Below are 25,130 nucleotides of genomic sequence, written 5' to 3'. Positions count from 1 at the left end.
ACGTGTATAGAATGAGCCAGGAGGGTCGTGCTCTCTTCTAAGGCTCACTAGCGCTAGACTCCCTCCGGTGGCCACACTTCGTTACTACAACGACTAAATTGCAATGAAGTTTAAGATGCATAACAGAAAAAGTACTGACAAACAATGCAAATGTAAACAATAATGAACCAGTTTCTTATTATTCATTAAATCACACATACTGGTAAACACAGTAAACAGTAATTAGAACATTTCAACCCATCACATCAGCACTGTTCTTTTCTTCTAAACATGCAAATTACCGGTACGTGCCAGTTCTGTTTTTATTTTATAACCATCCAGAAATATGAATGCTATCAGTGCTGTTTTCTTTTCTAAACTTGCAGGCACATTCACCCGTGTTTAAAATTTGTTTTGTTGAATCAAAACAACAACGAAAAACCTCCGTGTAGCGTCTTTCTGTCTAATTATCTTATGTTATGGCCATACATGCGCCGGAGACCTGCATGTGGCTGCTGCGCCGCGGCTTGTAGTTGAGTGCGGCGTGTGTGTGTGTAGAAAACCTTTTTTTGTTGGTGCGGCCGCAAACTCACTGATGCGCCTGCAGCCTCTCGGAGTTCCTGCTGCTGTAAACTTTAAAATAATTATTTCATTTTCTGTTCCTCACTTCTGATTACCTTCAATGGTGTCTGTTTGTTGCAACCACCAGGTACAAAAACTAACTTGTTTTTATCTGACTATTTTCCTGTCCTGCCTGTTTATTATCTTCCTGCATCTCCTCTCAATCCTAAAGAAAAACTGCTACCTGGGTTCATATATATTCACCTTATGAGTGACCTTTGAACTGCAGCTCTAAAAGATCTACCGACCGCAAAAACAGCGGAGTGCGCGCTGCTTGGCGGCCACATCAGTTAGGTGCGTGCGTCACCGAAAACAAAACAGGTGATGCACCCCGCTCCACAGCAGCGAAAAGCATCAGGCACAAATAAAAGACAGAAAACATAAAAGGAAATGAGCCGACATGAACGATTGCGTGTTAAATTAGTTTTTGAGGTGGCGACACCTGATTTGATAATGTTACTGTGGCCGTGCTCAGGACGCAGATGTCTGGAGCGCGTCAACAATCAGAGCTTTGCATGCGCAAGCTGGTTAAGGTTAGGATGGGGGTGAGGGGAATGTTAAATTGCAAGAGGGTAAAGGTCACAATTTGGTTAAATGTCCGTTTTACGGCGGGTGTCAGTACCGACGCTCTGGCACAGCGCGTTGCCTCCCGACGCGCAGGAGATTGTCACCTGCTGACAGCAGGCTGCTGTCTTTTCCGTGGACTGCATCTTGCCGGTCATTATCACATGACAGCAACTAGTCGATGACGGGCATAAAAAGTCACTATAGAGCGGTGAAGTCGACTAGTGACTAGTTCATACAACCCCTGCTACTGCTCCCCAGTGTGTTCTGCAGCATAGTCAGCACGTTCTCTTTGAACTTGATATCAAATTTTCGCCCGCTCTTCGTCTCCGCACGGTTAAAGTTACCCTCGCGGTCTATCACTGGCAAATCAAAACTGAGACAGATGACACAACTGCCCCCCGTACTTGCTTGTTACCACATTCCACCCGGCCACAATGAAAAACCGGCCATTATTCACCTCCGCCGACTCCAACACCGGCCAAAATATGATACCCGGCAGTTAATTAAATACAGTCTAATATTAGAGGATTTACGGTATTTTAGATTCATTACACACAACCGAAGTAGTTCAAGCCTTATATTGTTTCTAATATTGATGATTTTGGCATACAGCTCATGAAAACCCCAAATTCCTATCTCAAAAAATTAGCATATCATGTAAAGGTTCTCTAAAGGAGCTATTAACCTCATCATCTGAATTAACTAATTAACTCTAAACACCTGCAAAAGATTCCTGAGGCTTTTAAAAACTCCCAGCCTGGTTCATTACTCAAAACTGCAATCATGGGTAAGAATGCCGACCTGACTGCTGTCCAGAAGGCCATCATTGACACCCTCAAGCAAGAGGGTAAGACACAGAAAGAAATGTCTGAATGAATAGGCTGTTCCCAGAGTGCTGTATCAAGGCACCTCAGTGGGAAGTCTGTGGGAAGGAAAAAGTGTGGCAGAAAACACTGCACAACGAGAAGAGGTGACCGGACGCTGAGGAAGATTGTGGAGAAGGACCGATTCCAGACCTTGGGGGACCTGCGGAAGCAGTGGACCGAGTCTGGAGTAGAAACATCCAGAGCCACCGTGTACAGGTGTGTGCAGGAAATGGGCTACAGGTGCCGCATTCCCCAGGTCAAGCCACTTTTGAACCAGAAACAGCGGCAGAAGCGCCTGACCTGGGCTACAGAGAAGCAGCACTGGACTGTGGCTCGGTGGTCCAAAGTACTTTTTTCGGAAATCAAGGTGCCAGAGTCTGGAGGAAGACTGGGCAGAGGGAAATGCCAAAATGCCTGAAGTCCAGTGTCAAGTACCCACAGTCAGTGATAGTCTGGGGTGCCATGTCAGCTGCTGGTGTTGGTCCACTGTGTTTTATCAAGGGCAGGGTCAATGCAGCTCACTATCAGGAGATTTTGACTTCATGCTTCCATCTGCTGAAAAGCTTTATGGAGATGAAGATTACATTTTTCAGCACGACCTGGCACCTGCTCACAGTGCCAAAACCACTGGTAAATGGTTTACTCACCATGGTATTACTGTGCTCAACTGGCCTGCCAACTCTCCTGACCTGAACCCCATAGAGAATCTGTGGGATATTGTGAAGAGAAAGTTGAGAGACGCAAAACCCAACACTCTGGATGAGCTTAAGGCCACTATCGAAGCATCCTGGGCCTCCATGACACCTCGGCAGTGCCACAGACTGATTGCCTCCATGCCACGCTGCACTGAAGCAGTCATTTCTGCAAAAGGATTCCTGACCAAGAATTGAGTGCATAACTGAACTTAATTGTTTGAAGATTGACTTTTTTTGTATTAAAATGACTTTTCTTTTATTGGTCCGATGAAATATGCAAATTTTTTGAGATAGGAATTTTGGGTTTTCATGTGCTGTATGCCAAAATCATCAATATTATATACAATAAATGGCTTGAACTACTTCAGTTGTGTGTAATGAATCTAAAATATATGAAAGGCTAATTATCAGTACATTACAGACAATAATGAACTTTTATCACAATATGCAAATTTTTTGAGAAGGACCTGTACTTCTCCGTCTGTGTCGGAACCAAGCCCCCACAATGCCGCTCAGAAAATGGTCCCATCCCGGAAGTAAGAAAAATTGCAGTTCCACCCTCATCCGCTGGGGGCTGGTGCCAGAAGCGAGCAAATCCTCATTGACTCCCATGTTAAAAATGCCGATTTCACAGCAGAAATAAACATGTTTACAGCCTGGTGCCAAAACATGTTTTTTGTCTAAATTATCTAGTTTATACTCATGACAACTCTGAGGGGGGTGAATTTTTTTCTAACTCTTCTGTTTAAGTGTATTGAAAGCCTAAAATTCTGTATAATTAATGAGCATCCGACACACGTGACCGCCGCCTCAGACCCACGTGACCACAGAGCTAGCTCCGTGGAAAGGCCTCAGTACAGCCTCGGTCTGGCTTGGAAACTGCTCCGGCATTTTGAGTCTCTGTGTTTGTGTATTCTTCTTTGGATATTATTGGTGCAATTGTTGGACAAAATGACTTGCAGTGGTATTAATTGCACTAATAGAGCGTCCAAGGAGTCTCCACTTCATTTTTTTCGGTAAGTTAAAATCTATATTCGTATTTTATGTCACTGCCACCTTTAAACTAGCTGAGTTTACCGAAGTAGCTAGCTAACTATCAGTTTAACATGTAGCATGTACTGTTTAACCATGAAATTTAAATGTAAAATACGGTAAAATAATTAATAGGGCATATTTAGATGGGTAATAGGGTAAAACCCAGTGCATTTAAGATAAAAATGGGTTGAAATATGACGGAGCGCTAAGAGGGAGACTTCTGTGTCCATTCTTCCATCCGGTAATCCCCAGCGGTCAGGCCGGGCAGCCTGACCGATCCGGCGCCTACTTGCTGCGCCTAGCTGCTGCGCGGTCTGACCGCTCGTGGAGTTTTTCATGTCTGACTTTAACCGCATCTAATACTGTATTACGGCGTGAGCGCAACAGCGACAACTTAATATCGATGTGTAAGCAGCCTGAGTGGTAGGGTGTTTTCATCTGAACCCTTAAAACCTCGAGCAGGCTATGCTGCACTATTGACGTGTTAGCGCGCGGCGCTAACAACTTAGCAACGTGACATGTCTCTGAGAAAGCGTAAAACACGGACGCTTCTTCTGAAGCGGAAAATAACACCTCTTCTTAAGCAGAGCAGGATGTCGCCTCGGCTCGTTCACGGCCGAGCCGGACTGAGCTCGATAACATTGACCAAGCACAGCCACTGGGCCGTTGTAGCTGCCACCAGGCCTGCTGAAGGAACTCCAGCGGGTTTCATCAGACTCGTAAAGTTTCTTGTTTTTGCTGGGGATTTCTGTATTTTACCGCTCCCTCCTGCAGTCTTCCCCTATTAAAATTTAAAATGTGTAACTTTATGTATTGTGATGAATGACTAATATTCATGTAAAACTAAAACGTTAGGCATTTAGGGGAAAAAAACAAAATAATAAACATTATACAGATGTCAAATAACTCAAACTGTAATTAAACTATATATTTTCAAAGTCATATAGACAGCATGATGGTTTGTGTGATCCGCGCGGTTTCACTTACACCCCTTTAATGATCAGGCTGTTTTTTATTATTTTTATCAGCTGATAGCAGTTAAAATTATGGTAAAAAATACTTTTATCTGTTTTTGATAACTTAATGCCCAGGAAGAGCATCTTCCTGGGCATTAAATATAACCCAAATGTTTTATTATGAGCAGATCTGATGAAGGTTTAGACAAGCAGTCTGCAAAGTAAAACTTGTTTAGAGTCCAAACTCTTACTAAAGCTTTTAAAAAGAAAAAATGGTTGAATTTTGAGAAATATCCACAACAGGGGAGCGAGACCTCTGAAAAATGTATATTTTCTCTGAATTCATAGAATAATGTGAAGATTCTGGGAAAAGTTGGGATTCTGAGATTAAAACGTAAATCTTTCTAATCATAATTCTGGCAGTTTTTGTGTCCTTCTGCTGTGGAAAGTCGTGCAACATGAAGATACTGAGAAGATGCTTACAACCTGTATTTTTATTCCATCCATAAATAAAATCATGAGCTATTTTTTTAATCCAAATTTGATACAAAGGGCCATCGTTGGTTCCATTCCTCTAATCTTAAAGTCATCATCAGTTTCTTCCTTTTAACAAATATTTATTTGTTCAAATATTTAATATTTATAACTGGAATATTTGTTCCTCCCTTTCCCACTGCAGTTAGTCCTGTCCTGCAACCCTGTTTTTGCAGCTTAGTGAAGCCAACCATCACTAACCTGGGGGTGGTTTTGGACCCAGAGATGCGGATGGACTCCCACATTAGCCAGGTGGTTAGATCCTGCTTTTCCCGGCTTCGCCAGCTACCAAAGATGAAGTCCATCCTGAAAGACGTGTCATATTTTCTCCCCAAGCTGGACCTGACCGTCATGTATCGGTCCAAAATAGTGTGATGATATTGTGTTTTTTGTACATAACAGACTTTTTAACAGACAAATTTGTCGCATTCTCCTACACCTCTTCACGGGCTCGCCACAGTAAATATTCTATTTGGCAAGAGATAAACTTTATTGTATTTATCCTAGTGAATCTATAATTAAACGGGTAAACTAGTATTAGCACATCCAACATCAAAGAAAGTAAAATGTTACTATCAGGAGAGGGAGAATGTTTAAGTGGTAAGCAGCAGTGTGCTAGCCGATGGCCCCCTCCATGAGGCCACCACAGCTCAGCAGAACATCGTTGTAGCTTCTTCTGGGGAGAAAAACACTTGGAGAAAAAATAAAGTTAACAGCTGAAATAGCAGGAAATAATACAGTTAAAGAGCAGATTGTAGAAGAAAGAAACCCCTGGGTTAAACTGGTCTGTCTACTGCATAATGCTGAACTCTAACATGTGTCCTCAGGGAAGGACCTGATTGGTGTCCAGAACCTGCTGAAGAAGCACCAGGCTCTGCAGGCTGAGATCACAGGTCATGAACCTCGCATCAAGGCTGTCACCCAGAAAGGAGAGACCATGGTGGAGGAAGGTAGAGCAGGTCTGGTCCTGACATGTTTCTGAGGTGTCTGCAGGTTCTGGCTCACTTTTTTTGGGTCCAGGTCACTTCGCTGGTGAGGAGGTGAAGACTAAGCTGTCAGAGCTTCATGGACGTTGGGACACGCTAAAGGCCAAGGCGTCCCAGAGGAGGCAGGACCTGGAGGACTCTCTGCAGGCCCAGCAGTACTTTGCGGATGCTAATGAGGCCGAGTCCTGGATGAGGGAGAAGGAGCCCATCGTTGGAAGTCCAGACTAAGGGAAAGACGAGGACTTGGCCGAGGTATGGAAGTCCCTTCCTGAGAAACTCCAATCGCTTTTCTTTGCTCTCTTTCCAGTCCTTCATAATTAGTGTTTCTGTATTTGTCATTTCCTTCGGTTGTCTACCAGACATCGTTGCTCGTTTGAGCGTCTCATGGGTTAGGGGTAGAAGTGCTGGCCTCGCACAGGAAGTGATGACAAACGTGTTCCCGGCGCTCTTATTTCAAACGGTTTACAAGCTGTGATGTGTGTTCCCGCTGCAGAGCAGCCATGACACGTGGCAGCCGGCAGAAGGCTCACGCTTTTCCACTAAACACCCGCAGAGCTGCGTCTGCGGTGAACTGAGCAGGGTTTGTTTTACGGTGGCGGATCCGATTGGACCATCGCTGCGAGAAAGCTCCACTTGTGTCAGACGAGCTGAAGGTTCTGATGTTCTGCTCCACAGGCTCTCCTGAAGAAGCACGAGGCCCTGATGTCGGACCTGTCGGCTTATGGCAGCAGCATCCAGGCCCTGAAGGAGCAGGCCCAGTCCTGCAGGGTGAGTTCAGAGCCCTCGGCCCGTCAGAACATTCTTATCCACCACGTTCTAACACCAGACCTGTTAACCCGACAGCAACAAGGTGATCAGCAGGTGCTTTTGTCCTGCAGGACCTGAAGGCCAACGAGTCCCGCCTGAGGGACATCAACAAGGTGGCATCTGAACTGGAGTCAGAAGGTCTGATGGCTGAGGAGGCTCCTATGGTTCAGGCTCAGGTGAGCGTCACCTGTCTGCAGCAGCTGGTCCCTCTCACTTCCTGGTTTGTTAACTCTGCTCGTCTCTGTTTGTAGCAACAAGAACATCTGGGTTCTGCTCCTGGAAAGGTGCATGTTGTCCTCCGCCTCAACCAGAACCAGACGTGGTGTTTTTGTTACCACTCATTTGTTTGTTTGTTTGTTTACAGGATGAAGCCGACTCTTAACACGGCGTCACCCTGGAAGGTGAGTTCATTCAGCTGATCAGAGGTCACCTCTGATGGCAGCAGTCACGGCCGACCGTGCTGACATCACACAGGAATTCAGGTGACCCGGCAGGCACCAGGTGCTGGTGAAAGTGGGGACATGTCAGCTGGTTGCCATGGCTACAGTTATCTTTATGCATCTGTATGACTGCTGACTGGTGTGTTTCCTGTGACCTTTGACCTCAGACCGTACGGTTGGGCGTTCAGACGACGGCTAACTTTAATTCCATCAAGGTAAGAGGAAGCTCTTCCCTTCCTGTCTGAGCGATCCGTCTCCAGGTTTCCTCGTCCGGCGTCCAGCCCGCTGGCGTCCACCTTCATCTCACCTTCATCTCATCTCACTTCATTTATAGTGCAATACTTTCACATTATCATTTTCCCACACTTCTGTATACCTGTATTTTGTTGTTTTTCAATAAAGAATGACAAATTATTTAAGTTTGGTTTTTGTTGCACACAAATATATATCTGTAAAAAATATCTTCAAAGCTAATGTTTACATAACAAGTATGATTGGGTTTTGCAATACGGCACTCAAGTTTATTTTAGTAAGATTTTTAAACCAAGTAAAGTTAGTAAAGAACACATTTCTATCGTCTGCTAAGAAACTGTTGGGATTTAAAATGGGCCTGTTGTACAAATAACTTGTAAATGATTATTCCTCACTTTTGTCTTAACCAAAGAAATTCCAGTAATTGAGCAAAAACATTTATTTTTAACACTACATTTTATAAAACGGGGCACAGTGTCGGCACATGTATGTATGTCGATGGTCCGCCCCAACCGAACCAGGAGACACAGACGTCAGGGAGGCCAAGGTTGTCTCTGCAGCTCTCTGGGCACCACGCCTCACTCAGCTGTCCCCAATGATCCAAATGGCTATGGAGGAAAAAAAATTTAATAAAAGAATGAAACTTAAAAACTCCCAAACCTCATGTCATATTTACTAATCAGCTATGGCTGATTTATTGTTTGGATCACAGTGAGTTACACTAATTCTAATATATTTTTATTTCTATTATACATACATACTTTTTAACTGTTATTTTCACATGACTGTTATCAGGCTCTTGTTCTGGTTCTGATGATAACTCTGTGTCTTCCAGTAAGTTATCTTGTGCTTACTTCATCTGTATAATGTCTCTTTACTTTTGGTAAATTGTACTGAGTCCAGAATAAAGGCTAGCTGGCTGTACAAGATACAAACAAGTATTACGTTTTGGAAATATATGAAACACCGCCAGCATCTGTTAGAGCCTGTGGCGGGGTGCTGAGGGCCGGCTCCAGCCCAGGAATGAGCTCTACACGCCGGCCGGGAGGGTTTGAAACACCGCCATCCTCTCCTCTGCTGGCTGTTCATTCTGTTATGGTTACCGGTGCTTGTGTTGCAATGTGAAACGCTTGGTCTCGGATTTTGTAAGAAAGATAATAAAATGTCCCCCCAAAATACGACTTAAATATATTTTCTCTTCATGATACATTTAATGGCTGGTGCGACTCAGGAGTGATAGCGCCGAAAAAAACTGTACTGAAAACTTGCTCAAAGCAAAATGTATTCATTACGGAAATAAATTATAAACTTACCGATTTAAAACTTTTTTAATACAGGTACTTCTCACGAACAGGCGCAGAAAACCTCCACCTAAACTCCGTGTGAGGTTCAGGTCGATTGGTGTTCCAGTTAGCTCCGGTTGGGTTGAAGCTAGGTGGCTACATCCGTTAGCTCGGCTCCCACCTCCGCTTTAGCTTTGGGTTAGCCAGGGTTAGCTTCAGGTTAGCTCGTAGCTAGTTCGCCTGGGTGTCGTCACTCGAGCCCAGCCTTACAGCCACACCCTCAGCGCCTCCTCTCTTCCCTTTTATGGAATTGTCTGGGCTGGACGGAACCTGTGACACGGTCAAAATGGCGGTGGTGGACACCTCCCATTATGGACAGATAACGTGTTATTGAAGCCTATGGAATCGAATTGTCCAGTATATGTACAGTCTATGGTCGGAACCAAGCCCCCACAATGCAGCTCAGAAATTGGTCTCAACCCGGAAGTACCAGACAATAATTGCATTTCCACCCTCATCCACTGGGGGCTGGTGTCAGAAGCGAGCAAATCCTCATTGACTCCCATGTTAAAAATACCAATTTCACAGCAGAAATATGTTTACAGCCTGGTACCAAAACATGTTTTTTGTTTAAATGATCTAGTTTACACTCATGACAACTCTGAGGGGGGTGATTTTTTTTTCTCTCACTCTTCTGTTTAAGTGTATTAAAAGCCTAAAATTCTGTATAATTAATGAGCATCCGACCCACGTGACCACAAAGCTAGCTCTGTGGAAAGGCCTCAGTAGAGCCTCGGTCTGGCCTGGAAACTGCTCCGGGATTTTGAGTCTCTGTGTGTGTGTATTCTTTTTTGGATATTTTTGTGCAATTGTTGGACAAAATGACGTGGCATTAATTGCACTAATAGAGCGTCCAAGGAGTCTCCACTTCATTTTTTTCGGTAAGTAAAATTATATTTATGTATTTTAGGTCACTGCCGAGCTGAGCTTAGATTTTAACATGTACTGTTTAACCATGACATTTAAATGTAATAGGGTAAAACCCAGTGCATTTAACATAATGCTGCACTTTAGAAAATGGGTTGAAATATAACATGTTGGTGGAGCTGGGTTCTGACTATCGGCTTGTGGAGCTCTCGGGAGACCGATGTTTTCCACCCGGTTCTCCCCTCCTCGCAGCCCGGTGCATCTCCGTCTGATCACGCCTTCTGTGTGCTGCGCGGGCTGCCGGCTTGTGGAGCTCTGGGATGGAAACCTTTCCACCTGGTTCTCCCCAGCGGCAGCTCTGCGCATCTCAGATCGCAGCGGCGCTTGTCTGCTGTGCGGCTGCCGGCTTGTGGAGGTCTCGGGAGACCTCAGTGTTCCACCCGGTTTTACCCAGCGGTCAGCCCGGCGTAACTCTGACTCATAAGCTCTGGTGTTGTGCAGAGTTAACTCCGGTTGTAGCTAGGTTGCTACCTCCGTTAGCTTAGCTCCCACCTCCGCGTTAGCTTTGGGTTAGCTTCAGGTTAGCTTGTAGCTAGTTCAACGGGTGTCGTTAGTTGATCCCAGCCTTACAGCCACACCCTCAGCTCCACCTCTCTTCCCTCTTATGGAATTGTCTGCAGTGTTGCCAACTGTTTTTGACTGAAAGTAGCTGAAGTTCCCCCCAAAAGTCACTAGATGTCGCCAGATGACGTCACGTGCAAATTTACATATTGATGACGTCATCACGCCACATTAGCGTTCGTTTTCCCCATAGCATCTAATATATATATATATATATATATATATATATATATATATATATATATATATAATAGGACTAAAAGGGAGGAAAATAAAAACTGTTATATGTTAAAGTTATTAATTAGTATGATTAAAATGGCCCAAATTGCTTTGATATGTACAATAAATTCCAAAACTACCAATAAAGTGGCATTAAGACAGATATGGTGTGGTGATCCAAACAGTTCTGTTGTAGGATATAACTCAGACCTCCTGCTCTCCTCATTCTCACAGACATTTTCCTAAAAAGCTGTTTTTTTACACCTCATAGTTTCTCAACTTCTCTGTTGTGTGTTCTCTCCATCGTGATAATAACGATGCACCGAGCAAAAGGGAGCGGCTGTCTCATGGTATAACCATCCCTGTGTCACTGAAGGAAATTCAGATGAGCCACAGAGCTGCGTGTGTAAACGGGACGGTAGTTGAAACTCCCGATGACTGTATTTGCCAAATGCAAATACAAATGAAATGCAGGAAAAACCAAAGTGTCTGACGGCTGCAGAACCAGAGATGGCAGGTTGACGCCCGCGCCGTCTCTAGTAGAAGCGTGAGCCTGCAGCAATATGAAAGCAGGCTGGAGACCGACGTAAATCGGCGGTCTCCAGCTCTGCAGCTGTACTGTCTTCAGCGAATCAGACCGGCCGAAAACGGTTTATGATTGGTCAGTCCTCGTGCACATGCGCAGATTATCGTTCTCTTTCCTTACTCCCGGAAGAACGGTTCAGAGTGCAAACGGTTTCTTTGTTGCTAATCTGTGTGGAATATCTACATGAAATTTCTACAGAAAGTAGCAACGGGTCCTGAGAAATGTCGCTAAGTTTGTCGCTAGGCGCTTTTTGGGAAAAAAGTCATTGAGGGGGGTCAAGAAGTCGTTAGGAACAGTGACAACGTCGCTGAGTTGGCAACACTGATTGTCTGGACTTGACGGAACCTGTGACACGGTCAAAATGGCGGTGGTGGCCACCTCCCATTTTAGTACAAAAATTATTATTGGAGTCTGTGGAAACCTATTGTCCATATATATATGTCGATGGTCGGAACAGACAAACACAACGCCATTATGTATCAATGCAATGGGCTTGCGGAGGACGACGGAGACGTGCCCCAAATTTTAACCATTCATTTAAAGAGATGGAGAACGCATGCTTGTGATTGGCCAGGACGCCACTGTCATCAACAGCACCGCCATTGTGCCCTCAAAAACATAAAGAGAGCCAAGGATATCTAGCGGCAGACACAGAGCCGCTTGAAGAATACCTCGCAGAAAAACTCTAAAATATGAATGTTTCTTCACCCGTGACTGAAGGAGAGAAAAGATACGCTGCACAAAATATTGACCATTGGGTTTTAAACATTGTTTTTAAGATTCCAGACCTTTTCTTTAATTGAGACAAATTTCTCCTCTGGGAGTCAAATAAAGTGAAGCTGTAGTTTGTTGTAATGTTTTTCTCAACAAGATGAACTACTGTTATTTATCAGTGTGAGTAATTGGATGTGTGGTGCGTGAAGATACTCATGAGATAGGTTGTCCCAGTCCTCACAGCTGTTGTGCTCCCATTCAAATTCAGCCCTTTCAGAACTTTGCACAAACATCAGAATATTGCGACTGCTTTGGCAGTGAGTGATGTCCCTGACAAGCGTCAAAAAGCATTTATTCTATTGAGTTATGTCATAATTTAATCCATTCAGAGGACTTGAACAGCTGTGTGATGTAAAATCTGGTTTTCAATGACCAGATGAAGTGCCGTTATTTACGGTGCGCTGTGAGACAACAAAGCCCTGTTAATTAAGTCTTGGGAGTTGGGAGTTTAGTAACAGCTGTGGGGGAATTCCAACATGTTTTCCATAGTTGGGAGTTAGAGTTTAAACACGATCTGTGCTTATTTTCCTTTGCTTCCAGTTTGCTTCAGCAGCAACTCCTGTAATTAAACTAATACCGTTTTTTTTTTTTGGACGATGTCTGCTTATGTCATTTCCTACTGAGTTATAACCAATCAGTGTAAGTTAACTGAAGGTTCCGGTCAGCTACTCCACCGGGCCGTTCGGAGTACCTACCCCTGAGCAGGTACTCAGAAGTTTCCTGAAAATGGCCTGGAAAGAGCCGTTTGGCCGGCCTGGTCAGGTGGAGACACACAAATGTCTAGACTGGCCAGCCAGACTCGTTATCTGTTTAATTCTTTAATTCTGCACAGAGAAAGAGTCTGGTAACTCACAGGCAGAGAGGCACATGAGGGGCGGGACTAGGCAGCTCAAAATTAACCATTTGTAAAAACAGGCATCTGGCAACGAAGCAAACATTAATTTTTTTTTTAGAAGAAATGCTTTTAGCGCTTCTACTTTTTGTGAACTTAACGTAAGTTAAAAGCAAGACTTGCAGAACACAAACAAGCAATCAGATCTGGTAATCCTCTATATCCTATGGCAGTGCATTATAAAGATACAAATAATGGAAGCTGTAACTCTCTTAAAATCACAGGGATTGAACATATACAATTTTCAATTAGAGGAGGAGATAGGCTTAAAAACTCTTGCAAAGACAATCATTTTGGATTTACACACTAAAAGCTACTAATTTCCCAGGTCTTAATGGAGAATTAGATTTCGCTCCTTATTTATAATCTCAGGTTTTCTTACCATTTGTGTACCATATTGATAATTTTTTCTCAAATTCTATAAGTGAAATTTAATATTTGTAAGTATTCATCCTTACAATAGGATTGTTTAGATGTAAAACGTTTTTTGTGTTATCCAATCAGAATGCTGTCTACCTGCCCAACTTCAGCAGGTGTCATTGATTAGCCTTTTTAACATGAAGGTGAGTGAACATACAAACATTTTGAGCCCTGACGAAGGCCCTGTGGGCTGAAATGCGTCTGCATTTATGTTTTTGACTATTTAAGCCATGTACTGTACCTCAGATCTCCTTTTGCCAACATTTATGTGGATGCCTTGGATGAAGAGCACCAGTGAGAGCACCAGATAAAATTTCTTACACCCTTGCAGCACTTCCAGCATTTTTTCTATTTTCTTCAATTTTTTTTTAGAAGAAATGCTTTTAGCGCTTCTACTTTTTGTGGTTTTAAAGATATTCAAGTCATTTAGAACAGACCAAAGAGCAAACTCCGCCGCTGTCTTCGTTGTTTATGAGAAACTGAGCGTCGCTGTGTGTGACGTCCGCAACACTGTAGTTTTTTAGCTGTGGTCAAAAATGGAGTCTGGCAACAGCACAAGCATCTTTCTTTAGAAGAAAGGCTTTTAGCGCTTCTACTTGTGGTTTTAAAGATGTGTCCAAGTAATTTAGAACAGAGGAAAGAGCCGCTACGAACTCCGCTACAATCGCCATGTTTATGACAAACTTGGAGTTATGGTGTGTGACGTACGCTACTCAGCGCTGATTGGCTCGGTTAGAATTCTCAGGGGGTGGGGTTATTTGAATAGGAGAGTTCCCACACTCTTTCTCTGTGCAGAATTAAACAGAGGAGGAGTCTGGCAGGCCAGGCTAACGAATGTCAGGAGGTTCTTGTAAATTTATTCTGAAGTTCCGGTAGTGGAAACATGGCTAATAATCCCCATTACAGGAGGTCCCCTTTCTTCTTTGAAAATGCAACATTAATGATTCAGTTTTTTCTTTAGAAAAAGACACAATAGATTGCTAATTTAAAGATTGATCAAGTTTCACCGGAGGACAAGTTGGCACAAGCACTGGAATGTTACGACTCCTGGAGGTACCAGATTGAAGGTCTTCCAACACCCTGTCAACATGGACAACAAAGATGCATTCATAAAAAATGCCATACTTTTTCATGTGCTTGTTCAACGAAAGTGCTGCTATGACCAGTTAGCTGAGGGCTTACAGTACTATGAGGTAAATTAATAAAACAGTTCAAACCACAGGCATAATGATTGAAAATGTGTACATACTGTTCCTATTTGGCATTTTGCATCGTGTCATTTACCTAACATCAAGCCAAAATCTATAACTGGCATTTTACGAACTATTTTAATTTTAACTATGTCCTTTTTGCAAAATTTAGATTCTTGATTCTAAATATATTACTAAAGGTGCCACCAAAGTATTTTTAATCAACCAGGTCTTAACTCTGATTAATAGAAACCATGGCTTCGTTTTGTCTTTATTTGTGAGATTTAGGCCTAGTCCACACGTAGCCCGTTTTTTTTAAAAACGAATGTCCGCCCCCCCAAAAACTTGCACCCACACCACCTCGTTTAAAAAAAAAACTCTGTCCACACGTACCTGGATAAATACATTGTTAAGGACATGCCAGACCTGTAGGCGGCAGTACTTCCCCCGTTCTTAACCTCGTCCTTCGTCTGTGGTCTTCTGCAAGGAGCAGTAATTCCGCTTGCAAAAACAAACAAGCAAAAAGCGCTTGGACAATTGTTAAAGCGAGCGCAGCTCTGAGGGCATCCATGCTGTCGGCTAGTGTAAACACAGGTTGCACACGTGATGTCAGCTTTTTTTTGTCGCGGAAAGTGACGTTGCGGACCTTAAAACTCTGGTTTTGTCTGTCCACACGCAGACACCCAAAACGGAGTAAACGCAGATCTTCACTTTGGCCGGAGTTTTTAAAAAGATCCATTTTCGTGTGAAAAAACTCAGTTTTCGTGTGGATGACAGGCCAAAACGTAGAAAAATATCTACGTTTTGGCAGATCCCCGGCTACGTGTGGACAGGGCCTTAGAGTAGTAGCTACATGGATTTTTGTAGAAGAGATAATGGTGAAAGGATATAAAACAATTACTGTGTTGAAACAGTTGAGGGGGAAAACAAAGTCAATAGTTTAACCTATTTGTTTTAAATAAAATAACATATAGCACTATTTTAATTTAAAAGACACGTGACTTGAGATTAGCACAGTAGGAAATTATTTTAATAATTATTATGATGAATCGCTCAAAAATTATAATCAGATAAGCAGAAAAAAATGGATGAATTGCTCAGAAATGCAAATTATTTTTTACTTTTGGTCAAACCTGAACTGATATTTAAAAGACTGTAAATTAGGGACTTTTAAGATTCATTCATTTTTTTAAAACTTGACCAAAATATACTTCAGCTAAAGTTTTACATTTATTTCAGTCGTTAAATGTCTGTAAACATTTAGTTTACTTTGTTTTTAATTTAATTGTCAATAAAACCTCTTTTAACATTTTCACAGGTTCTGCATCTCTTGAAAGAACACCCTTCTATCAGGGTCCTTCTGGAAATTCCTGACGAACCCAGTGATGTTACAGCGGATGTTGTGGCAGCCCTTCTGAAACCAAACTACTCGGTTTTGGGAAGCAACAAAAGACCAAGAGAGGAGTTGATGGTTGTCAAAATCCGAGTTTTTCCACACAGTTCATGGTAAATATACAGGATATACGGACAATGATCTTTTGCTGATTGTAGAAATTACCCCGCAGTTGCAGTGCACACAAATACAATGGGTATAGAAAAAATAATCACCCCCTTTGAAAGACTTAAGTAGAGATCATTTGTTATTCACTAGCTTTCTCAAACACTATATAATCATATAATCATGACCGGATTAAGAGTATTGTCTTCGTCTTCATCTTCCTCCACTTATCCGGGTCGCGGGGGCAGCGTCCCAACTAGAGAGTTCCAGACTGTCCTCTCCTCGGCCACCTCCACCAGCTCCTCTGGCAGGACCCCAAGGCATTACAGGTGGTCCATATCATATCATTCACAATATTATCAGTAATTATTTCTTGTCCAGAAAAAAAAATCTATCAACATTCATGATGTAATTGCATCTACTGAGGATTACACTCACATGGGTCATGCACTGTGGAGCTAGTAGAAAATATGGCTTGAATCTAACAGTGTTGACTCATATCAGCTATCATATTGTAATGATTGAGACTCTCTGGTTGCTCTTTTATGGGTATTATTCTTGGGCTACTGTCGCCGTAACCCACACCTTACAAACTCGTAACTTTTTCAAAAGAATCGCTCATAACGGAGTATTTTCTAGCACCTTCAAATTAAAATGTTAACCCTAACGTTAACTATTCAAACCGTTACAACATGTTGGATGTCATTTGGCCCCTCCGACTCACCGTAGATGTTTCCTGATTACACGAGGGAAGGGTTTGGCCCACCTCTATGCACAAGCAAGATGAGCAGAACTTCGTTGGCAGCCACCATGAAAAGGCTCGCTGAAACATGAACAAACAGTCCTGAATAATTAAAACCCAGGAAATCAAATGCAAAGTTTAGGCCAGAACATTGACCCAGAGGTTTTCTGGTTGAGCAGACTTGTGAGAATACACGTAATGACCACTTAAAGACTGCGCAAGCTAAGGTATATCGATATAAAGTCATCCTATTTATTGTTTGAAAATATATAGATATTTTTAAAGGAATTTTCAAGCGCTCAAGCACGCTCAGTGATTAACATCTGCACGTAAACAGTAGTCTAATGCTATTGGTTAGTGCTGACCGGTGGTCAGGTCATAATGCATGGAGCTCTATGGGACAGAGGGCAGGCTTAAAAAAAATAAAAATTAAAAAGGCTTATTGATTCAGTCACAGTAGACAATCCCTTTTATGGATTTCTGAAAATGCATACATAATTCCTGAAATAAGAAAACTTCCTACAGCATCTTTAAGGGGAATAAAACAAATTTCTTAAAGCTTGGTTTGTGCTTGACGCGTTCACTTTCCGCTTGATGATGCGGCTCGCGGATGGAACGCGCTTCACAACTCGCAGCGTTTATGGTTCGTGCGGCTCGTCTCTGCGGTGAGCCAATATTCTCCCAAACTGAACGGGGCAGCATGGAGCTCTACGGCATGCATCCAACACTACACCATAGTAGAAGTTAAAAAGACTGTTTACAACATGGCATTTCAGCATTTTTAAAAGCGCCCTCATCTTTTCCGACAGTGCGAGCTATTTCTCTCCAAGAATTATTAACAACATGTTGATCACGGTGATCTCTGAGAGCTGAATCATACAAATGTCTGTATTTACGAACCTCTGCCATACTAGTTCTTGCCGGTCCACCATGTTTTTCCGTGTCCGACCGTCCGCGTGGTTAGAAAATTTCTTAGGTGCGCGTTGCGGAAATTTTGGGCAGTGCGGCGACGCGGTGGAGGGGCGGGGTTGTTAAAATGACGCAATTTCGCCGCGCGGACGCGTCAAGCATAAACCAACCTTAAGCCAGTTAATTTTCTAAATTTGCCATTGCTGCTTTGATTAGATAAACACCTGTCAGAAATCAGTATCCATCACCTGTTTATTGTCTTCCTTCATTCCCTCAGTACTATTTAAGCCCCTCTCATGTCTCGTTTTGAGGTTTGTTAGCTTGTTGTTTGTTACACTGGATATCTTTATTTATTAAAAACTCAAATTTAAGTTACCTGGTGAGCCACCTTGATTTTCACATTTGCGTTTGGGTCCTCCTCCTCAGCAAAGCTTGTAGGTGAATGTGTTTACTGAACAACAATATGAGCTCAACGCTTTTGTTTTTGCTCCCATTTTTCATGAGCTGAACTCAAATATCTGAAAAATTGTCTACAAACACAAAAGACTCATGGCTCTTAAATATGGTTCTGAAATCTGTCTACATGTGTGTTAGTGAGCACTTTTCCTTTACCTCACAGGTGTGGCAAATCAAGGGGCTGATTAGTATGAGGATTGCTGTAAAGTCACTACTCCAGAGCAGGTACTCGGAAGGTTCCTTAAAACGGCCTGAAAAACGACCGTTCGGACGTGCATGTCGGGAGGTTCCTGTAAATCTACCCTGAAGTTCTTGTAATGGAAACATGCCTATTGCTGATCTTCTCAGTCCTTGCACCCCCAGCAGGTTCCTGAGCAGTGGCAGCACTAGGGGGCGCTATAGCTACCCCTGGATTAGTCATTGCACCCACATAGTACCCCCAAGTAAATAATAGATTTTTTTTTTTTACAATTTAATTTTAATTTAACGTGTGGATGTGATAATATTTAACATACAAAACAAAAATAATCAGTAAATGATCATATAGATAGTAAAAACTGAAACCAAAACAGGAAGTTGATGTTAATTAACCTTTGTCCTCATTTTCCACCTGCGAACGAGTGAAAGGTAGAGCTAGTGGTAAAATGGATCGGTTTTTGTTGCCCAAATTTCCACAGGTTCAGTCAGAAACAAATTATTCTTTGGAAGTGATCTCAGACCCACAAAAACCTATGGATCTGGATGAAGAGAGTCAACCCTCAGCCGCCGCAGCAGTGGAGGGTTTTGCCGCTGGAAATGCTAACACTAACGTTAGCTAACCTTGCAACACTATAGATGGCTTTCTGTGTGGCTGTATGTGTTTATGATTTCATGGAAAAGTAAGCGATTGTTCATATGTTTATGATGTATATAAATGATTGTTTCAGGTGTTGTTGAGGTTTTGTGCACGCACATGTATCTGCTAGTGTTGAAAGTGTTTTAGAGAACAATAGGTACGCATGACCACTTCCTTCATAGCACCCTCAACAAAAAGACTAGCTCCTTCATAGCACCTGCAGAAAAAAAAATTCTGGAGCCGCCACTGTCCCTGAAGTCCAGTGACTAAAGCCTACTGGGATTGCAGCACACCAGGCTAAAGACTAAAGGTGACAGATCATTTGCTGTTGTGGCCCCCAGGCTCTGGAACGCTCTCCCCCTGAGCCTGAGGTCAGATTTTTTTATATTTTGAATATTTTGTTCTTGTGACACGCTTTGTGATTTTTATCTTGAGAAGCGCTATATAAAAGATAATTGTCTCTTTCTTTCCTTCCTTTAGTTTCACCTTTGAAGTTGAAATGCTGACATAAATGAACTTCTGCACCAGATTCAAAGTTTTTGAGTTTCACCTTTATTTTAATTTCTTAAATATTTTCTTAATTTTGTCCTTCATAATCCAAAGGAACTGAAAAACTAATCCTTTCTAATAGGGATGGACAATATATCGGCATCAATATCGGTATCGGCCAATGTTAGTCATTTTTAACACATCGATACCGGTTCGATAAATAAAACCGGGCCGATATTATTTCCATCTTGTTTCCATTTGTTTGCCTGTTTCAGAGGGTGAGAGCAGTGATGTGTGATTGTTTAGTCATGTGAACAGTGAATGAAATAATCTCAGAAGCGTAAATGTGTGTGTTGTGCGTACATAATAACGTAAATTGAGCTTGAATAATTTTCGTTCTATTCAAAATCTGCTGATTTTAGAAGCATTAATATCAGTATATCAGTATCAGCAAATATCGGTTGTCGGCCATAACAGTAATATTAATATCGAATATCGGTATCCGGCCAAATATTTCATATCGGTGCATCACTACTTTCTAAATTTTCTTTGGCTTTTGATATCCATGTTTCCCCACCTCCCCCATCAGAACATCCCTTTTGAAAACTTTCTAAAGGCACTTCTGCAAAGGAATATTTAATAAGTCGTGTTTTGTGTGTACCACATCTGTTTCCAACAGTCGTGATTCGAGTTGGGAACCAGGTGTTTCTGAGGTTAAACTACCTGTCAGAGTGGAGTTCACTGTGACCTGGACATGAATGTGAAATACTTTTGATTTGCATCATGCTCATGTCAGTTTTGTTATCAATAGTCAGAGATATTTTTGTGTGAATCTGAATGAAATCCAGAGAGCCGTCACCCTTCGGAGTCTTTATTTTCCACATTCTTTGAGTATTTACTGCTGTGATGTTTTATTCCCACTTCTAATTTGTACTCAACTTGCCCATTCTTTATATTTCAGGCACAGACTCCTCATGTTGACTTGGTCAGAAACAAAGAATGTAAAGAAAACAAGTATAAAAAAAACTAATTTAAGGAAATATTTGAAAGGCCTCTCAAAGCCACAAGCAAAAAACAAATTTAAAGTCTGTCTCAACAAAAACACTTTTAGTCAGTACTGTAAAATTAAATGTAAACGCAAACATTTTTTTTATTAAACATGACGAAAAAAGTCATTTCATGTAAAATATGAAAAACACATTATTTAATAAAAGTAAACTCAAGGTAGCAATTCCACAATATACAGTTAGAAAGTATAAAAATAAATGATGGATTTGGTTTTTGTTGCAGTAAGAAATGATCATGATTGTTTGGTCTCACCGTGCCAGCAGAACACTGCAGCTCAGCTCAGAGTGGAAAACAATACAGTTTAAATATTACACACACACACACACACACACACACACACACACACACACACACACACACACACACACACACACACACACACACGCGCGCACACACACACACACACACACACACACACACACACACACACACACACACATAGTAACACTGCCTGCACTATAACTGTAACACAGATAAATAACTTAATAACTGAAAAGTGCAAAAGTGAAACTCTAGTCGTCAATGGCAGTGAATGAGTTAATAAAGAATTTATCATGTTCACATATGTTTTCAACATTTACTCTTGAATATAACAGATTGAAGCATCATGCTTCACGTCACGTTCGTCTTCAGGAGTTGACTTTTCCGTACGTTCCCTCTGGAGGTCGGTAGCACTTGGGGAAGGCCATCAGCTGCAGAATGTTGAAGGCATATTTCCTGCATCTAATATTCTTTTGAACGTTCTCAATCCGACATCCTTCTCTGATGAGCAAATAAAGATGGAAAAACAGAAAAGTGAAAGAATGAAAAGGAGAACAAAAAGGTAAAATTTAAAAATGACAGGGGCCTTAATAAGAAATGTCACATCATTTTTGTCGCTCATGTTCAAAATTTTTAATAAAATTTGATTGTTTTAAAATTATTATTGTAATTTTTAAAGACTATATAATTAGCGAGCCCATTGATGACTAGCTGCCACTGAGCCTTAGATACAGTTTTAATGGCACATCTTTGGGGGCAGATCTGTGGTCCCTCACACTCACTATTGGACGCTGTTATAGAGAAACCTTACATATACAAGCACGTGTACACACACAGGTGCTCACATGGTGCTCTCATAAGTATGGACATGGGCACGTTCAACACATGTCTTACGGCTGTGGTTGGTACTTAATGCACTGTGATTTATTATTGTGTGATTGTTCAGTAAAACAATGTTGTTTTTATATTTCCTCATCAGGTTGACACAGTGATAGTTTGCTGTAGCTGCTGTAGCTGTATTGTTGTGCGTTGCTTTTCTCTTTCTGCAGGTTTAGAATCAGACTCTTGTTCATCATTGATTGTTTATTTTTGTGGAACCCCCCTTCCTTTGGTCTCTTCTTTTCTCTTTCACCTCTGTCTCCGTGTCTGGTCGGAATTATAACGCATTCTAAAAACAATAACAAAGTTTTAAGTATCAGGCGTGACATTAAAGCAGAAGCTTTGATCCTCCACTTGAGAGTAAATCTGTAAGGCTTGTGACCAGCATTCAGGCATTAATTATGTTTGCTTCACAGCCAGACAGGGCACGGGGGTAAATAAATAAATATACTGTTTCAACTGTAACTCCAGATTTAGACTTTGTGTAGTCCTGAATATCTCATGCTAAATTTAGACCCCGTTTAACCTTATCTGAGCCTTTAACTCCTCCCATATCAAACATGAATGTTAAAAAAAAGTTAATTCGGCCCAAGTTTATATTTTGTTGCAAATTTTCAATTAAAAAATGTAATGTGAAACAAAAACAGTTAATTCAGTTAGAGATGAGTTGAAGTCTAAGAACATCTCTACTAAATTTTAGTTGCAAAAATCAACAATTTTAATATTTAACATGAAAAACAAAATTAATAAAAAGGCATCTACCACTTGCTTTTCTTCTACTTCGGCAACCAGTGCCTTGATCTCGCCATCACTGAAGTCTGTTTTTTTTTTTTTTGGAGAGGAATGCAGGAATTTCCCTCATGAGCTTAGAATTTGGTGTGACTAATTTTGGTTAACTGAGGGCCTTTCTGTATGTAAATAACTAACGGACACAAGCAATCAGTCTATTGTGGAGGGACATGTGTATGACCAGCCATTGCATTTTTCATTAATCAGGATTTTGGCTGTTCATACGAACATCTTAACATTTGAAGGATGGAAAATAGGAAGGTTTCTAGGAAGGTTTGATAAATGCCTCCTGGTTCGTTTATTCAGCTCTTGATTGGTGTTCTGATTTTCTATCAGTCTTACTACAAGTGCTTTTATCCAAAGTTAGACTTTTTTAACAATAGAAAGTTATTATTCTTTACACCTCATTAATGGGGAACTTGACAGTTTTGGCTTGCTTTTAGCACCCCCTAGTGCCCGTTAGTAAAACTGAAACCAAAACTTCCTCGATGTGTGTTTGTCTTTTTTACACCTTTATCTAACAGCAGAAACATCTCCCAGCCTTCTTTAGTGCCTACAAGAGTGGTTCATCACTAAATAAAAACAAATCAGCTGTGTTCATGATCTAAAGATTTTTTCCAGTTTTATCTTATACCCAACAGAGCTAGTCTGAAGTTTGTTCATTAGTTTTCCTTCGCTTATCGGGGTCCGAGTCGTGGTAGGGCATCCCAGACAGCCCACTTCCTAACCACCTCCACCAGCTCCTCCAGCAGGATCCTAAGGCATTCCCGGGCCAGACTGAAGATGTACTTTCTTCAACGTGTCCTTGGTCAACCCGGATCCTCCTGTCAGCAGGACATGCTCGAAACACCACCCCAAGAAGGTGTCCAGGAAACATCCTTAAAGATGCCTGACCCACCTCAACTGGCTACTCTCAATGCGGAGGAGCAGTGGCTCTACTCTGAGTCCCTCCCGAATGTCCAAGCTCCTCACCCTATCTCTTCGGCTGAGGCCGACCACCCTCCAGAACACCTCCTGGAACTGTCACCGTACCATGTTGGAGGAGTTTGAGTGCCCTGATGATCCTAGGAGTTATGTTGCCTGGGGCAATAGGTCCTAGGTGATGGGTGAGACAAATACTGGTTCAGAGGACTCTTCATGATTGCTGAACCAAAGAGCCAGAGTACCCAGCCTAGAGGGTTACCGGGGTACCACCCTGGAGCCAGGCGTGGGTTGGGGTCTGTGAGCGAGCGTCTAGTGGCCCGGGGCCCAGCTCCAACTGGATTCGTGGGCTCATCCAACTGTGGACCCATCACTTGCAGGAAGAAGATGAAGGGTCCAGTGCATTGTAGATCGAGTAGCAGACCAAAGCGGGAATAGTCCAATCCCCGGATAAGAAAACTATCTATTGGGACAGCTGAAGTTGCAAGTGAAATATCTGACCACAGAGGGTGGTAGGGCTTGATGGTCCTTCATTAACCCTATAAAGGGTCATTTTTGTACATACTGGCTCAAGAAAATCATTTAAAATATGAAAAAGTTGCAAAGTATCCCTTTAAAATATTTAGAACAGTTCAAAACTTTTGTCACAACCTTATGACGAAAGATCCAAATGCTCCCAAAGCTTAGTATTAACTGGAGGTTGCCTTTGAAGAAAAAAAAAATTAAAATAAAAAAAAACTAATAACTGATAAACAATCTGGAAGCAACCCAAACTTCATCGTGAACAGGAGAGCTTAGCTGAGTGGGCGTATTAGCTTGTATCTCATTTCAGTGTGACGTTTACCGTTTGTGCCCCGACACAGAAACAGGTTTCATTAGAGCCAAGTTCAGGTGTTCAGGAATCACCTCAGTGGTGGAACAAGTCATAACAAATACAAAAATGGAACCATCGTGGAAAGAAAAATTACACAAGAGATGGAAACATATCTGAAGCACAAACATGACGTAAAAATGTGTCTGAATAACAGAAAAATCCAACAGATAACTCCAGGTAGGCTTTGTTTGGGTTGGCCATGTGCCAGGGATGATTAGAATCACTCTTTCATGAGCATTTGAAACTATACCTGCCGATGTGTTTTTCACTTTGTTTCCTCGCTTCTGTTGTCAGTTGAAGCATTTATCAGTGAAGCAAAAGCAGGATTAGACACATGAGGCCGCTACAAATACAACCTCAACACTAAAATAGAAGTTTAAACATCAGCAGTAACTAGTCTCATTTACTTTTTGAATGTTGTACACCTCACTGTGGTTCACAGTAAAGGATGGCAACGTGTTAGAAAAGTGATTTGCTTTAGAGAAAATTCATTAGCTCAAAAGATATTTTAGAATGTACGAGTCTGGGGTTTATCTGCAGCAGAGAGCAGAGTGCTATCTGGACACTGACAAGCTATTTAACTAGTTTTCGAATCGTGGTTCCGCTACAGCCTCAAACAACATGTTGTAAACAATACCGAACCGCTTTAGTTTGGAGAAACTGTGAATATTTAATATTTTTTGTGGTTCTTTGTTAAACACAGTAATGTGAGTTTGTTTTTATCTTAGCTGACATGTTTCAAAAAATGGAACATAAAAA

General features: G+C 41.9%; 1 protein-coding gene and 1 long non-coding RNA gene across 2 annotated transcripts in view; both read right to left on the bottom strand.

The window, feature by feature from the left end:
• Positions 1-6,079: 6,079 nt before the first annotated feature.
• LOC139069586 (uncharacterized) lies at positions 6,080-9,450 on the bottom strand. The gene is made up of 2 exons (XR_011520261.1): positions 9,052-9,450; positions 6,080-8,346 (listed from the first exon to the last, which is right to left on the bottom strand). It is a non-coding gene; the product is annotated as an uncharacterized lncRNA (long non-coding RNA).
• Positions 9,451-20,283: 10,833 nt separating this feature from the next.
• Positions 20,284-25,130, bottom strand: part of inpp4b (inositol polyphosphate-4-phosphatase type II B) — a 290,844-nt gene continuing 285,997 nt past the window's right edge. The window contains exon 22 of the mRNA XM_015965579.3: positions 20,284-21,409. Coding sequence (XP_015821065.1) covers positions 21,277-21,409 — 133 coding nt within the window. The 3' untranslated portion in view covers positions 20,284-21,276. The remainder of the gene's footprint in view (positions 21,410-25,130) is intronic.

This window comes from Nothobranchius furzeri, chromosome 4 (assembly GCF_043380555.1).
Source record: "Nothobranchius furzeri strain GRZ-AD chromosome 4, NfurGRZ-RIMD1, whole genome shotgun sequence".
In the NCBI taxonomy this organism is placed as follows: Eukaryota; Metazoa; Chordata; class Actinopteri; order Cyprinodontiformes; family Nothobranchiidae; genus Nothobranchius; species Nothobranchius furzeri.
The sequence above is the reverse complement of the archived record's forward strand: the minus strand, read 5'-3'. Positions and strand labels throughout refer to the sequence as shown.